Source organism: Zeus faber, assembly GCF_960531495.2.
Source record: "Zeus faber genome assembly, chromosome: 16".
Classification (NCBI taxonomy): domain Eukaryota; kingdom Metazoa; phylum Chordata; class Actinopteri; order Zeiformes; family Zeidae; genus Zeus; species Zeus faber.
The window spans coordinates 9498237-9515604 of NC_137202.1; the positions used below are offsets into that span (position 1 = coordinate 9498237).

The 17368-nt window shown below is 41.6% G+C and overlaps 1 protein-coding gene across 1 annotated transcript in view; it reads right to left on the bottom strand.

Moving 5' to 3' along the window:
* anapc1 (anaphase promoting complex subunit 1) overlaps positions 1-17368 on the bottom strand; it is a 53146-nt gene that overhangs the window by 19934 nt on the left and 15844 nt on the right. Inside the window, exons 18-32 of the mRNA XM_080016951.1 lie at positions 16364-16419; positions 14670-14801; positions 14295-14369; positions 13739-13849; positions 12973-13118; positions 10985-11076; positions 10100-10248; positions 7314-7392; positions 6360-6396; positions 6029-6138; positions 5384-5562; positions 4491-4577; positions 4154-4293; positions 3266-3384; positions 66-196 (exon numbers count right to left, since the gene is read on the bottom strand). Coding sequence (XP_079873077.1) covers positions 66-196; positions 3266-3384; positions 4154-4293; positions 4491-4577; positions 5384-5562; positions 6029-6138; positions 6360-6396; positions 7314-7392; positions 10100-10248; positions 10985-11076; positions 12973-13118; positions 13739-13849; positions 14295-14369; positions 14670-14801; positions 16364-16419 — 1643 coding nt within the window. The remainder of the gene's footprint in view (positions 1-65; positions 197-3265; positions 3385-4153; positions 4294-4490; positions 4578-5383; positions 5563-6028; positions 6139-6359; positions 6397-7313; positions 7393-10099; positions 10249-10984; positions 11077-12972; positions 13119-13738; positions 13850-14294; positions 14370-14669; positions 14802-16363; positions 16420-17368) is intronic.

Consider the following 17368-nt stretch of genomic DNA (forward strand, 5'->3'; position numbering starts at 1 on the left):
CACACACACACACACACACACACACACACACACACACACACACACACACACACACACACACACACCTGAGAAACGGGGGCTATTTTGAGTCCTGCAGCGACTCCATTGTGGAAGCTGGCCCAGCTGGTCATGTTTGGAGGAACGTCGATGTTCCCACTGTTCAGATCCACCATGGTGTTCCGGGGATGAGCTCGACCTGGAGGCACACCAACAGACTGGAGTTAGACTGGGAACTACATTTACATTTACATTTAGTCATTTAGCAGACGCTTTTATCCAAAGCGACTTACAATTGTTCAAACACCGACGGACGCAGCCATCAGGAGCAATGAGGGGTTAAGTGTCTTGCTCAAGGACACTACAGCGTGCTAGCAGGAGGAGCCTGGGATCGAACCAGCGACCTTTGGATTACTAGACGACCAGCTCTACCTCCTGAGCTACCATCCCCAGGAATTCAACTAGACTTGAATTAGACTAGAAATTGGACTTGGATCAGGTGGAATCATGCTCAAGCTGAACAGTTGGATTTGCAGCTGGCTCGCCAACTATAAACAGTTAAACATAGATGAAGGAATCTTAAAAACACTGTCCAGTCCTGCCTCACGACTCAATGCAAATTTATAGCTTGTTCGATTTTTTGACCCTCCAATAGCAAGCCCCTTCCAGACCTGCCAACATTGGGAAAATATTTTGAGTACCAAAACAGGGAGTCTCCGGGGCATTAGATCAGTTATTCACACCGTAGCCGTCTCGTAACAAGGCTAAACAAAGCTATACAAATTCATTTCATTAGGATATTCCCCTTGAAATGCATCATCTTGTAAAGTTAGCGAACCCGTTTTCCAACTAGACAGATTGCAATTTTCTTGGCCGGTTCCTATTTCCGATCTAAAAGTAATCTGACCTGCCGATTCAGATTTTGGCCAATTCATATTTTCATCCAATTGCATGTTCATAATAAAACATTGACTATTGGATAACTTTTGCATTGTCGTCCGATCATTTTGAGTTTATATCAGTGATGGGAGAAATCTAATTTAAACTGTACGTCAATGACAAATACATTGTGCGATCTGATCAGGCTCACGTGATTGGACAGCTGCACATGCGGACTACTGCTTCAATTTTCAGTTACCATAATAGTGAGATTGCTGATTTTCACACTGTTTATTATTGTTCATTATTTACTAGGGAACAATAATAGGACATGAAACTGTCCCTGAGTTCTAATAAAATAAATTACAACATGGAATGGTCACTGAGTTCCAATAAAATAAATTACAACATGGCAAGGTCACTGAGTTCCAATAAAATGGGACTGTCACCAAGTTTCAGTATATTTCAACGTGTAACTCTAACTGAGTTTTAGTAGGACACAACATATAACTAACATGGAAATGTCCAGTTCAAACTACAAATGAAAGTCTTTCACTTTTAAGGGCAAATATAACTTTCTCTTATATTTATATGGTACTTGCCATTCCAAAATAAATTGCAATCATTGCAAAAAAATATATATATTTTTTAAAAAGTATGACTTGTTTAACTGAGCGACAAAAAAAAAAAAAAGTCAAACTTTTCATCACGATCGGAGTTTGTTCACTACGAACAACCAGAGCAGACGCTCTGCTGTAGTGACAGCGATAGATACACAGTCTGCACAATTTTGGAATAGTGTCAGCAGATAAAATATTTATCCAATCTTCATTTATCTTGAAGAACCTTCAAACAGCTGTCATTTTCTTTCTTCGGCCCTCTTTTTTGAGCGTCAACTACACAACTACGTTACATTACGTTGATATCGGGTTTAAGTATTGGAGCATTTTTAGTACGAGTACATGAGCACAGTATTGGGCTGTAAATTTGAACCCCACAGAATCTGAAAATCTATCTGATCGTCAGGTCACCGGTCATGGCCAATCAAGCTGAAAACTGGCGGATCGATCGGTGCTTCTCTATTACCAACGCTTTATATGTTAACATTATGGTCACATTTTTGTGCTCATTACGCCACCACTTATCATTTTACCACTGCAATGCAGCATCGGTGGAAAATAAAGTACTGCTGCACTCAGTGCGCTGAGTATTAGTGAGCTGCGTATCAGTGGATGTTGAGTGACTGGGAGGAAAGAGAGGGAGGGCTTACAGAACCACAGGTCGTAGCATCTGGTCCAATCCCAGGGATGTAGCTTAAATACCCAATAAATTTATGGAATTGTTTTTTATTGATTGATTTGTTTTCCATACACACACACACACATATATATATATATATATAAATTATTTATTTTGCGTGGTTTCAGCTGCCATGTCGCACCCGTGTATTTTGACCACGAATTGTGTGGTAGATACAAAAATTGTGTGCAGGTTGGCAGGTCTGCCCTTCAAAGATCCACACGGCCAAAGCTGCTTTGCTTTCCATTATAAATTTCATTGTCTGCTACAGTAATAACTCTTATCCTGACATTTGTAATAAACCTCATTACTTTCTGTGCAGCACTAATACTTCACCCAATACATCAAGTATACATAGGCTACCTTAGTATCGGCTTGGGATGGACAATTCCAATACAAAATAATAATAACAATAATAATAATAATAATAATAAATATAGCTGCAGACAGAAATACACAGGTCCAGTTTAGTTGTTTTAGGTACGTATTACAGTTTTCTGGGTTCTATGAAACGCAGCACAAATTTCAAAAGTTACGAACACCGTGGACTTGCGTCTCGACCAAAAACATGCACTTACGTCACTGCATGTCACCCTTCTTCCGTTCAGTTTAAATATCCCTGAAGAACGGTGATTTAAGAATTAGGATCATTCCTGGATGACGTGTTAACACTACCTGGAAATACTGGTTTAGACAAGAGGCGGAGCCTGAGTAGAGCGTGCAGGAGGTAGGATGTGACGCAATGACGTTGCAGAGTTTTACAGCACACCCAAGATGGCGGACGAGGCTACAGACTTATCAGAAATTGTGACTTTTTTTGTGTTGATACTCATGTATTTGGACGTATCAGCAATACACACAAAAGAGTGGAAAGGAATATCAAGGAAAGCAGAAAGGAGTAGAAGCGGCTACGCCCCTTGCACGAAGATCCACACAAAGGTAAATGACCCTTCTTCACCCTCTGTGTCTTATTTGCAATCGGCTAGAGGGAAAAGAGACAAAGCGGGCTGGATCCCAAATAATTATAATAATAATAATAATAATAATAATAACCACACGTAGCTCTAATGCAACAAAGACAAGTTCTGACCAGTGAGGTTGAGTTTGGGAACAGGAAGTGGCTCGGTGGGAACAGGATGGTACGAAAACAGAGTGAAGAAACCTCGACCAACTGGAAGGGACATCGTCCTCTGGCACAACTGGAGAAGCCTAGGGGGGGGGAGAGAGCGAGAGAAAGAGAGGGGCGAGAGAGTGACGGAAGGGAGAGACAGAGGTTATACATCATCTTGGTCAGTCTAATTGTAAAAGTTTAAACAAAAAAGAATTAGAAAGAATGTTAACGATCAATAATGACGTCTGGACCAGGGTTACGACCTGCATATCAATAAGGGGCACGGGCGCGCGTGCACACGCAAGCACGCACACACACACACACACACACACACACACACACACACACACACACACGCACGCACGCACACACACACACACACACACGCATGCACACACGCACAGAGCAAAGACAATGTAGGGAAAGACACTTGACTAAAAAGCTGAGAAAAAAAGAATAAAAACAGGCTGTTTAACAGAAAAAAAGTGTTTCTAATCAAAGTTTTTATGGTTGAACAAGATTATTACACCAGCAGAGGGAGCTCTAGTCTATCAAAATCTGAACAAAAAAAAAAAATTCCCCACAGTGCTACCATAGTATGAATTTTATCAATGATGTACGAACAGTATAATTGCTGATTTAAACTTCATTTTTGTTATCTATTATTTTTGTTACCATTTTAAATACAAACTTACAAGCTTTATCGAGTTACATTCTTGACATCTGGGGTTTGGTTTAAGAAAATTGCTAAATGTTCATCAGGCTCAAGCGCATGGGTTTTTAATTGAGAATCAAACCGTGACACTTAAAAACATGACCCAAAAACTAGCACGAGCACTCACTATCGACGACACACACAAAACTGACTTGTTCTCTTTTTCCTCGATGTATTCGTGGTCGGAAACCTCTGGAAGCTGAAGCACACTGACTCTGACCGGACGAGAACTCTGCAGGAGCCTCCGGACCTCCTGGACTCTGAGATCCTCGCTCCATATTAACCCCGTCACCTGGAGGAGGAGAGAACAAAGTACAGTAGGGATGTCCTTGGCGGTAAGAGAGAAGCGGAGAGGAGGAGAATGGCATGGAAAAACACATATTTACGCGTTCTTTTTGCCCACAATTCTAAAAATATTGGCGGTAATGACCGGATTTGCGACACAGCACCCAGAACTGGAGGCTAAGGAAAGAAAGATTGATCCATTACCTCCTGAATGATGTCACACATCCCATCTTCTTCCTCATCTGCCTCAGTGGACGATGAAGGCTCAAATGACAAGCCTGAGCCAACAGACTGCATACACAAACAGATATAAATACAAGCACCGGGCAGTATATTAATTTCAACGTCAGAATAAGGAGTAGAGGAAAGCTGTGCCTTCAGAGCATCCGAAATCCTTCTTGGAATATTGTTACACAAACCCTGCACCATGGGATATTGTGTCATTCTTCACGAAGAAAAGCACTAAGATGGAAATCTACTTTGTTTCTCTTTCCTCCAGTAGTTCCCATAAAGGTTTAATGAGATCCGGGTGTTTGGGGAGGCCGTGGTAGATGTGTGAACGGGATATCATCCTGGAATATGGGAGCACGGTGAGGGAACAGTGTTTGCACCCTGGGGTACACCTGCTCATGGAAAATGGCCTCACAGACGTGGGTTATACAACCTTGCAGGGAAATGATTGGACTCAATGACTCACTCAAGATAGCTGCCCGTAGTGTTAGCGGGCCACAGCCATTGCGTATCGAAGACATCTCATGGGTTTTTCCTAATTTGGCAGTTGTCATGACCGATTCACCTTCAATTCAGGCGAAACCATTTGGAGCTCCGCCAACTGGCTCACATTAATTTAAAAGCTAACATATCCCAAGTTCTCATTGGCAGACCTATTTTAAAGCAGACACATAGCCTATGTACTATAATACCTACATACCACATATACCCTAGTACGACATTGCAGCTGCATTTGTAAAAATAACTAAATAACTAAGTAACTCCTTAATTTCAAGGACACAAAACTCCATTATTGTGTCCGCACCTATATACATTACAATGTAGATAAACAGACATCTTTATGGCAGTTATTTTCTGGTACACACAGTTTTGCTCTTTGTTAGATTCATCTTGTGGGCTTGTTTCGTCAGATCCTGTCGTCCAATGAGAAGACAGACCTCCTCTGACCAATCAGAATGCGGCTGCTCCCGGCAACGATAGATTGCCTCTCTGATTGGCAGAGCCACACCGAAAGGAACTGTCTCCAGGTCCTTAAGAGTGAAGCCTGGAAAAAGAAATGGAATAGAATCGTGATTTGAGGGTGAATACCACTGTATCCTGATATGTATGGAGTGTGGTCTATTTTTTTTAATACACTTTATTAATTAATGTGGGGAAGTTATTTCTCTGCAGTGGACACATCCTAGTATATTACGTATCTAGGAGCAGTGGGCTGCCACGCAGGGTGCCCGGGGACCAACTCCAGCTCTTGGCCGATGCCTTGGTCGAGTGTAAGTGTTACACTAACATGCATGTCCCTAGGGTGGGGGAAATTAGAGTACCTGGAGGAAACCCAAGTGAACACGGGGAGAACATGCAAACTCCCCACAGAAAAGGCCCAGTCAGTCTGATTCAAATCCAGTTGGAACGCAGAACTGTGAGGCAAGAGTGCTAACCACTGCGCCGCCGCACAGTACATATCACAGCTGGTTTTACGCTGCATGTGACACATTTATAGCAGCAGGGTTTACCTTCAGATGTGAGCCACACCACCAGCTTTTCAGCCAGACTCTGATTGGACAGTTCTGTGTTTGAAGCCAGACTGTGATTGGACAGCTCTGGCTTAGCAGCATAACTCTGTCTGAAAACACAAAACAAAACACTGCAGACACACCACTGACTGCTCCATTCACTCCATTCTGACAATCTGGATGAAAACCGCTATTAACCTGAACTTACTATCCTGTCTCTTCGCTGCTTAATGCTCTTAATTTCCCTCCTGGGGATCAATTCAATTCCCTCCAATCAGATATGCTGTTATATATGGTTATACGCTACATTATTTCGCTGTGACTCTACTACCTGTGAATGGGTTGATCACTGGAACTGGACTTCTGTCCTGAAAAGGAGAGAGGCATAGAGAGAGGAAAAGACAAAATAGTTATTTTACAGAACAATACTTTATGTATTTTTTATAGAGACATCATGTCGAAATGAGTTAAGCCTGTTTCTAAACCATATACTGTAGAACTTTTGCAGGAATCATCAAGTCGTTGCAGTGGCCTCTAAGCAGTCGCTGTCCCTCTCTCTTACAGGACTTCTTTGAGTTCACAGATGTGTTTTCAAGCACCCGTCTCAAAAATAATCGTTTTGGTAGCACTGTTTTATCACTTTGTAGATAGATAAAGTGTTTTTGGTGGTATCCATTAATGACCTTCATCTCTCAAACTAAACCACAGTAAATCCCAGTGGAAGGTCTGCTGGAATACGCCTGATGATGTCAGCAATGTGATGTCATTAGCGCTGTTGTTCCAATTGTTCAGCTGGAATCAATATTCTATTGATGGTATAACAAAAGGAGGACAGCAACTGATAGATGCAAACCTGGATTAACCACCTGTCTGTCTGACTCCAATGATCTGTGCCACACTGTTCGTATGTCTAACTGTCTGTCTGTCTGTCTGCAATAATCACATTATTCAAATCTGATACCAAAAATAATATCAAATCGGAAGATATTTAAAAAAGTCTCTTTTTGAAGACAGAAACATGTTAAATGTCTCCAATAGGGAAAAAAAATATATATATATGTCAATTATTATATTTTTAAGCCCAAACGTTTAGGTCGAAAAGTGAAGAAAAGTTATCAGTCGATAATCAGATAGCTGAAGTTTAGGATTAAGAATTTATTTTGGAATGTCACACACACACCCACACACACACACACACACACACACACACACACACACACACACACACACACACACACACACACACACACACACACACGCACGCTGGTCACAGTTCCACACTTACCTGCAGAGAGCTTGTTCAGGTACACTGAAATATCTGAGGAAATGGCGTTTTCATTTCCACCTATATAGAGCGCGTAACTCTGAAATAAAACAGAAAATAACAAGAGTAAAATTACTGCAGAATTGCAAAAAAGATTTCTGATCAACCACCGGGTTCAATGTTAACACAATAACACATCACAGACAATTATGACTGGCCCCCGATAAAGAAAGTTATATTTATCAACTGTTATCAAATAAAAACAAAGACTTCATTTTCTGATGTACAGCATTGTACACACTAGGCTTGGACGGACTGACGATATCAATGTCAATTGGCTCTATCAATTGACATTAATGACAATCTTTTTTTATTTTTTGATTTATTTTTTAATTGGCCAGGAAAAATTAAGAGCATTAAAATGGTCTAAGTGCAGTTTACCCTGGTCTGAAACCAATCCCCCACTCTGATTCGATTGGAGCGGGAGCGGAAAGGGCGAGAGAGCCGCTCTTTCCCTTTCACTCTCTCTGCTCAGAGCTGTTTTGAATTGATTGATTATTTGTAATGGTAATTATGTAGAATTTTTCTTGTATTGCATGTAAAAAAAAAAATGACTGTGATGTTTTCCCACACATTTATGGGCCCTTCTAACTCTCATTGTGAAGTATATTGTCTGAATCAACTACAACCACAGAAATGGAATTTCTTTTCTATGAAATTAATTTTGTTTCCTTAGTTTTATTTTTTACTTGTTTGGAAAATGAAAAAGGTAAACGTAACCGGTGCGCACACATCTGGCCCGGTCCTTCAGCGGCAGGGAGCAGAGCCGCTCCTCCGGTTCGGAGGCTGGCTTGGAGCGGTGCTGGAGTGGCTTGGAGCCCGGTGGGAGCATGGGGATTCCCCACACTCAAAACATTTCAGGGTCTTGCATGCAGTCAAAAAGTAAATAATTCTCATTTTGGATTCTAAATCGGATATTAAATGATCAAATCACACATGGATATTCGTGTCTATTTTACACACCAATGTTAGCAGTGGAAAAGAGGGATCAGAGAACTGGAGTGGAGTTTTTTTTTTTATTTCTCCTCCAGAAAGCAGTGCGTGGGTGTGCGCGCATGCATGCCAAATCCCGACTCCCGTGAGGGTTTTCCTGTGTTTTTATTTTAGATCTATTTATTTTCGTGTATTTTCCCTACTTTCATGAAACAAATTATTATTTTTTTAAATTTATTATTATTATTTTTTTAAACACGACTGAGTTAAGGAACATTCCCGTTCCAAAAAGCCCTGTGTGTCCCTACTGTCCTGTGCCGCGCCACGCACGTCTCCCCATTGCCTTCTGTTAATATGGGACTTCGCCGATTGGAATTCTGCACGATGGCCCAAGCGTAGTACACACTGAACCTAACATAGAGATCATAAAAAGAATAATTGCCACAAAACACAACGTGGAATAAATGGCTATATGGCAGATGAGTACAAATTGTTGCTAGGACACTGTTCTATAACCATGTATTTACCCATAATGCGATTGTATGCCCGCTCTTTCTAGCTGTGTTATCAATTGTTAAATGTTGCGTATCGATTCTGATTCATGTTATAGTTTTTATTTTTAATTTATTTGCATGTTGTTGTGGCAACCGTCAGCGGGAATCCAATATGATTGTTATTTTTAGTATTTTTATTTTAGCACTGGCCCAATCGGGCCAGCGAGTTGCTGCATTTACTGTCTGTCTGTTTCTTAGCCAGCGTTAGCATCACCCTGATGTTTTCCGGAAGGTCACATTCTGGTTAAATGAAGGTTAAGGCAGATGGTCACACACCCCCAGCCATCTAATCGCAGATCTCTCAGACACACACACACACACACCCGACCTCAATCACAGCTGAACCTCATGACCCTGTTCAGCTGAACCCCATGACCCTGCTCATCTCACACCCCCACACCCTCAACCCCTCAACCTCACCCCCAACTCGACCCACACACCCACACAGTGCCTGGTAGCAGGACAGGTCAGAACTGTCAGGACTACAATGAAATATTAAGAGATTGGAATTAGACATTAGAACCTTGCACAGATCTTAGAATATTGTCTCTATCTGACACTAACAAAATTATCCCCTGTTCTGGAGCCAACTCTTCATTTCTAATCTTCTTCCAGTCCACTTGAACAATCATCTGCCCTCTCAATGCTACCCCCTGTACTAACAGTGTGGCCTCCCACAGAACTCTTATCAACTCCTACCTGTACTCTACAGGGAGGAGTCCTCCCTGTACTCTACAGGTACTCTTCTCATTAGATGATGATCCTTGAGCCTGTACTTTCAGTGTCCCTTGAACCTACCGCTGCGCAAAATTACAGACATGTATATTTTCTGTTTCTATACATAAACCTGCTAAAAATAATTCTGCAATCAACTCTCTCCATCACCCAGAACAGAGCCCATGACCCTCTTCAATCTGTTGCCACAGAAGCCCTCCATACTGCCAGAACTCCACCCCTCTCACCTGTCCTTAGCCTCCTTGACTTGGCTGCTGCATTTAAACACCAGATCCTTCTCTCAACCCCCTCTGATCTTGGAACTTCAGGATCTCTGTCCAGGCCATGCGCTGTAAACAGTGGTGTCCCTTAGGGCTCAGTCTTAGAGCCCTTGCTGCTGTCCCTGTACACCAAGTCACTTGGCACTCGCTTTTGACAAAGGATGCTGGTAAAATGACCCAATGTGAGCTTTAGACTAGACTTATAACATTATAAAAAAAGATAACATTTTCTCCATCCTTTGATATAACAGAAAGTGGGCCTTACCAGAACTAGCAGCCTTGTTCTTTCACAGATGCCTGGTAGGAAGGGGAAAGGCAGGACTTCCTCACCTCGAAGACAACTACTGAACCAACCAATCACACTGGGAGGCTCCTCCTTCAGGAAGGATGGACGCTGCATCTGAGCAATCAGAGCTGAGAGGAGGATCAGGAGGGTTACTCGACATTTCATGTTTCACCACTTGTGCCTTTTCACCAGAGATGTAACGTTAAATGCCCTGCTCTGTAAACAGATGCTTGGTGAGCATGAAATAAATTTGGATTAATTGATTCTGGACTAATTTAAAGTTGTATGTAAAAGCTTGTTCACAAATTTCAGCAGTTTTGAGAGGTAGCTCGTCACACTTGACCGACCTAATTTCCTCAAAGTTGTTTAAGAACAACTTTATGCAAATGCGTGGCTTCTGACAGAATGCAATGCCTCTCCAAACTCCTCCCTCTGCACACTGATTTGCATATTCGCAATACCTGGGATGTGTTGAAATTATCTGGTGAAAATGTAAATTTAGTTGAATTGAAAAGTGAGTATTGTCTCCAGTATTGAGACAATCGCTTCGGGCGACTGCTGTGCACTGAATAGCAAAACGTAGTACAATAGCAACCATGTTCTCCGGTAACCCTGATTGGCCCGATGCGCAGACTCGGCTTAAACTATTCTCTCAATACTGGATTAGTCAAGATTCTGATGCCAATCACTCTCGTTGACTTTCAATAATTGAAAAATAAGAATAAGGTAAAAAAATAATAATAATAGCGGTGTTTTCCTTTTGAGACAACCTCTTTTGACAAAATCATAAAAATGTAAGTTGTATATGAAAATTCAATCATGAGATAATGTATCATATCATAATATCAATCAATAGATTCTTACTCTGGTCTATAGGGCAGGACTCAGTGAAGCTGCTGACAAGTGCAGGACAATCTCTCCAGTAAAGGTCTATGTAGTGGTCCAGGTGGAGGTCGCTGTGGACAGGGAGACAGCACAACCCATGTGACTGACCTGTGTACTCACATCCTGCATCTTTACAAGTTTTATTTCTGACCAATGCATTACAGAAACTCAGCAGCAGCAATGGAATCCACAACACAATAAATACAACTTGTATGACTCACATTAAATGTTGTGTTTTTCTCCCATCCCTGACAATGCCCCTGTACGGATCATCTAACGGCGGCTTTCCCAGCTGCTAATCTGGATGATAACAAGTCGCAAAGTCCTGAACCCAATCTAAATACAGCCCCCTCCCACCCCCCCCATGACATTTCACTTGTTTCATTTCCATCCCTGGTAATTAGGAAACTGACTGAGTAATTAGTGGCTGTAGGAAACTAGCAGCCTGCATTGCATCTGATAATCAATAGTTTTTAATTCCCTCACCCTGACGGAGCCACACCAACCTCAACCCCACACACATGCAAGGCAGTGTGTATTTTTAACTAGGGTGTGATTCTCTGTGAGCAACCACAGGTGTGTGTAAGTATGTGTGTGTATACTTGTTGTATATTGTGTGTATTTGCGACCCCCCCCCCACCTCCCAAACCGCAGCTGAAAGGTTGTTGTGTTGAGTGCTCATTGTACTCAAACATAATCGGTTGTTAAAACAAATTTTAACAAAATGTAACACTGAGTTTTTCCTTTTCTTACATTTAAAGAGTTTTTAAGGACATGCAGACACCCTGCATTCCCATTTTTGTCCGAAACCACAAAGGGAACAATTAATAATAATAACTGTGATTAAAAAAAAAAAGATCAAAAGAGTAATGATGGCTGTGACAGCACTGTTCTACTTTGAAATGTCCAGTAAAAACAATTGGCCAACACTTGACAGAAAGCCCACGTAGCAACTCCACACGCCGGTTCTCCCACCAAATCTATTCTCTTCGATGAGTTCAATGAGCACTCGACACAACAACCTTTCAGTTGTGGTTTGTTTGAGCACATCACAAGCAGCAGGCTGGATTATTCAGAAGCAGTTTTTAGAAACAAAGACAAAAAAGGCAATGTCACATGGTTTTCGGAGTGAATGGGGTGCGTTATGGAAAATACTGTTCGGCTTCACGGCGAAATGCTGGATAATAGCTCCATTTGTACATAAACCATACATAAAGTACATAAACGATACACCTGAACAACACAAACCATACAACCAAACACCAAGACAATTTTCTTGTCCGTGTAATGTAAACTTACTTGGCAATAAAGACGATTCTGATTCTGATCTAAATCATAGCCAAAATGTCTTCACAGAGGTACATCAATGCAGTTTGTGTGGCGCGGTGGCACAGTGCAGCAAGAAGGTCCTGAGTGCAATTCCCCCGTTAGGTGCTATTGGCACCACGCTCGGGTGGGTCATCTCCCGATTAGGAGCTTTTCTGTGTGGAGTTTGCATGTTCTCCCTTTACTCACATGGGTCCCCAATATAAAAAAGGACCCCAATTAAAAACATGCAGAACAGGGGCTGAATTTGTCTAGCCAAAACTCCCTGCATGTGAGTTTTTGTGGTCGTCACCACTCCCTGCATGTGCACGTGTGCATTTCAAGTGTCTTTCCCACCCGTAAGACAAATTAAAATTCTTCTTCTGATACTAGATACCGATATCAGGCTGAAATCAGAAAATATCCTCAACACAATAGTCCAATATAAATACTGATATCAAACATGTCATATATTAAAAGCTGATTTTCTGCATTTGTTATGACGTTATGTCAAAAGATTGTAGAGATTTACCTTCATGCATGACCTAAAGCCTCAAGTCAAGGCAGCTACACCCTGATTCAACTGCAGCCATTACACACACACACACACACACACACACATACACACACACACACACAATAACACAATAACACACACATACCGGGCCAGCTGCTGCAGCAAGCAGAGCAGGTTTGTAGCTCCTGCTATTTGAAGCTGATCCAGTTGGATCTCCTGGTAGAGGAGGTGCAGAACGGAGAAAAGAGACGGGATGAAGGAGAAGAGAGGAGCTGAACTGTCCACATACACCTGGAGAGGAGGAGAAGGAGAAAAAAAAGAGCCGACAATGAGATTGGACGAGGAGATGAGAGGAGAAGAGGAAAATGAGATGAGGAGATGAAGTTGAGATAAGGATATGAGAGGATAAACAGATAATATGATGAGGGGATGAGGATATGAGATACGGGTATGAGGAGATGAGATGTGGAGATAAGATGATGAGATGAGAGGAGATGAGTGGGGAGGGGAAGAGGAATAAAGAGGAGGAGAGGAGATGAGATGGTGAGATGAGATGTGGAGAGAAGATGATGAGATGATGAGTAGATGAGAGGAGAGGGGAGGGGAAGAGGAAGAGGAGTGAAGCGGAGGGGAGGAGATCAGATGATGAGGTGATGAGGAGATAAGATGAGATAAAAGGAGGGTATGAGATGAGGCAGATGAAATGAGGAGATGATGAGGAGATAAGAAGGGACAAGAGGGGAGGAGGTGAGAGGGGATGAGGAGGAGAAATGAGAAGATGACTGGGGAAAAACAAGGAGAAAATAAGCCGGAATGATGGAGCAGCAAAGAGGAAAAAATAAAAATAAGACAATATATTTAAGTATTTAAAAATATATATCTATATCCAGACATGGAGACAGTTTACATACAGAAAGGCTGTCTGTGGTGGCAGAGGGAGCGAAGCTGGAGTATGTTGGACCGCAGACAAGATGTGACATCAGCTGTCGATGGTAATGGCTGCTCTGTAAATAATCCCAGTCCTGCAGAGAGAGACAAGAGACGACGCTTTACAATCGAATCAAAATTGAAATGTAGTCAAACACGCTGAAATATTCAGCGTCTGGTTCGAAGGAAGTTCTGTTACACAGCGAGCTCTTATTTGCTATCTAGGAAACTAACTTCAAATTGACAATGAAACACTATTCACTGTTTTCCCATTCCCACTTTGTGTCTACAGGCAGCAAAAGCCCAATTATCCCGAAGGATGATCCCTCGCTTCGGCTGCTCAATCTTTCTTTCTTTTGGTGTTTGTTGAGTTTATTTTGAAGTTAATACCGAGAAAGGGTCTTTGGCGCCGATACCTCCGCAGCTGTAGTGGCCTTTTCTATAAGGCATTGCAACTTCTAGCCAGGATAGTTTGTTCGCATTACAGTCATCTCACCAGGACGGCGGAGCATCACTGCAGATATACTTCTGTTTGCTCACCTCATCAGATCCCCCGTCAGACGGCCGAGCTTTCTTGGCCGCAATCACAGGAGAGAGAGGCACTTCAAAATTGAGCTATAAAGGGAGGACAGACAGCGAGGTCAACAGCTTTATTGTCACTATCATCATTATCCAGTACCATTGTCATCAGTTACAGTCAACAATCAACATTTTCCATAAAAGCCTGAACTAAAGCACAGTGAAGTCTCAGATGAGAAGAAAAAATGGTCAAACAAAGAAGGAACGAGAGATTATTACTTAGATACAGTATCTAGTGCTTGAGTTTGGGTAGATAATTGTTCATGAATCATATACATTTTCATTTTGCTGATATAAATACAATGTATGGTTTATTGGTAGGAAGGGCTGACTGACATTTCGGGTCCAGGCCAGGCGTTCTGTATTGTAGCCCATTAGAGTCATAAGGCAGGTGACAAACAGACTCCACTCAACGTGGGCGCTGGGTCCGCCGGGTGCGTTGTACATGTTGTACCACTTCACCAAAACCTGGAGAAACATCATGCAGGACACAGTCAGCCTGACAGCCGGCAAACATTCAGCCCTCCTTACGGATTGAGCACCTTAAGCTATTCCTACCCCAGTTTTTGGAGGGATATTTTAGTTATAAAGCTGAGTTATTTAAGCAAAACAAGAAGAATTGTATTCATCTCACAGTTGCAAATGCACTTAACACACACGCATTCGGGGAGTGGTGACAACCACGACCACACACACACTGCTGATAAGCTGTGAAGCCCTCCAAGTGAGTTGAGGGTTGCCAGATACAAATAGTTCAGAAAATTGCATTTAATCAACTAAGATATTCTTTTTATTTTTACTTATCATAAAGACAAGTCGTATCGCATAGATCAGCAATTCTCAATTTTTTCAGAAATTAGGCTTCTTCATTTCTCTGTCAAAGGTTACTTTTTAATCTCCACATGATGACACCTTCATTGCTATGGTTACCGATGTCTGAACAATGGGTCTCATTTATCAATCTGTCCATATGTTTCTCGTACATTTGTGTGGAGAATTCCACCACAAAAAACTTCCCCCTTGGATTCATGAACAAATCGGGAATGTTGAAAAGCGTTTCAGAAATCCCAAACAATCCTGAATGAGAAAACAGAGCATATGACTGGGGATTTATATAATATATAACCAAAAATAGCTGAGATTAAAGTGAAATGAGGAGATGAAAGTTAGGAGACAAAACAGGACATAAGAAAACTATAATGATTTGTATTTATATAAAATGACATACATTTAATGATTTATGATCAGATTGATCACGCTTAAATCAAAACCACAGAACAAAAGGCTCTGTAGACAGACACATCCGGCAGACAGACAAACACCATGTGGTGGAGCTGGGTACCCGGCCTATCAAGCAGCCTGTTGCTTCTGTAGTGGACATAGCCAAGACTGTTGTCTCTGGAATCCCTTCCTCAGAGATTCACAGGAGGGGGTTAACGAAACCCCCATTGAGACCCTGGTTTTGCTAATGCTGGGTTCAGACTACGTGATTCTGGCCCAATTTTCAACTCGCGGACAGGTTTTCGGAGATCGCCGAGCAAAGCCCCAGATCGGAGGAAAATCTCAGCGCGCTCCCGTGTGGTGTGAACTGCTTACAACGTGATCCGACACCGTGAGATATCAAGCAGCTTTAATATCTGGTCGTGTCGGGCTCGACTCGGGAGTCACGCAATGAGCTACAGCCAATGAGAGCAGAGACGGGATGAGGGGGGAGGGGGGGGGGGGGGGAAGTCAAGAAAGAGAGACGGGAGTGCACCGGAGCAGCAGCCAGAAACACACAACATACCTATTTTACTTTTATTCTCTTGGTTTTTAAATAAACTGTATTTCTTATTTAAATTCTCCTTTCATTTGTTTTTGTTTTTTTTAAGTGATCAATAATCTCATAAATCCAAAAAATAAAAATAAATAATAATCCTGTCCCGCACATGTTATTGCATAATTTCTGGTGTCACAACTCGCTTGTGCTTTGTGACAAAACGTAGTTTGGATTTTAATTCTTAATGCAGTGATAATGCTACACTACACACCTTCAAGGCAGCCTCCTTGGGCAGGATGAAGCGAATGGCCTGTAGACACTTTTTCACTAGAGAGGACAAGAGAGAGAAAGACAGAACACGGTCAGGTTTATACAGTATAATTGTGTGCAGGTGAAGGAGAAAGTCAAATTCCCACAGCCAGCGTGACTATTTAATAGAGCCTGCTACATGTTTGTAATTTTTTGAGAAATCTGGCCAATCAATTTTTAAATCTTGCTACAAAGTACAGAAAGTAAGAGTATGTCCACTAAGTTAACAAAATATATAAATACAAAATAAAAAAATATTAACTGACTGAAAGTGATTGATGTAATTATTTTAAAATTAATTAAATTAATTTGTTTTGTATTAATTGATTCAATTTCACTTCTATAAAATGATATATTATAATTAAGAATATAAATATAATCAATATATAAATATGATTTCAAAACATATATCTCAATAAAATACAACTGAACAAAGAAAAAACACATGGGACAGTTTTTGAGACCCTTGATGTACATGGAGCTTAAAAGCAGCATGTCCAGAGTATCTCCAACAAAGCATCATCCCTCCAAAACAACAGAACAGAAAACATGAAGGCAAAGGCGAGAGTCATTATTGTCCTCGGATTAGTTATTGTCTTTGACCAATCAGAGTCCGGATCAGAGTCAGCTGGCTGTATTAATTGACGTAAGTGGGAAAGGTCAAGGGAGATCTGGATGAATACCATTTCAATGCTACCATTTGAATGCCTGAACCGTGGGATGAATTTACGCATAATGGAGGACACAAAGTGCACACACACACTACAATAAACACACCCACGCGCGCACACGCGCACACACACAGACACACACAGACACACACACACACACACACACCCGATATGTTGTCAGGAATCCTAAAGACTTAAACACAGACACGTACACTGGCCTCAACATTTATGAGTGGAGGAATATAAAGCTCTATATATTCTATAAAGATATCTGAATATCCAAAGGTTTTTTTTAA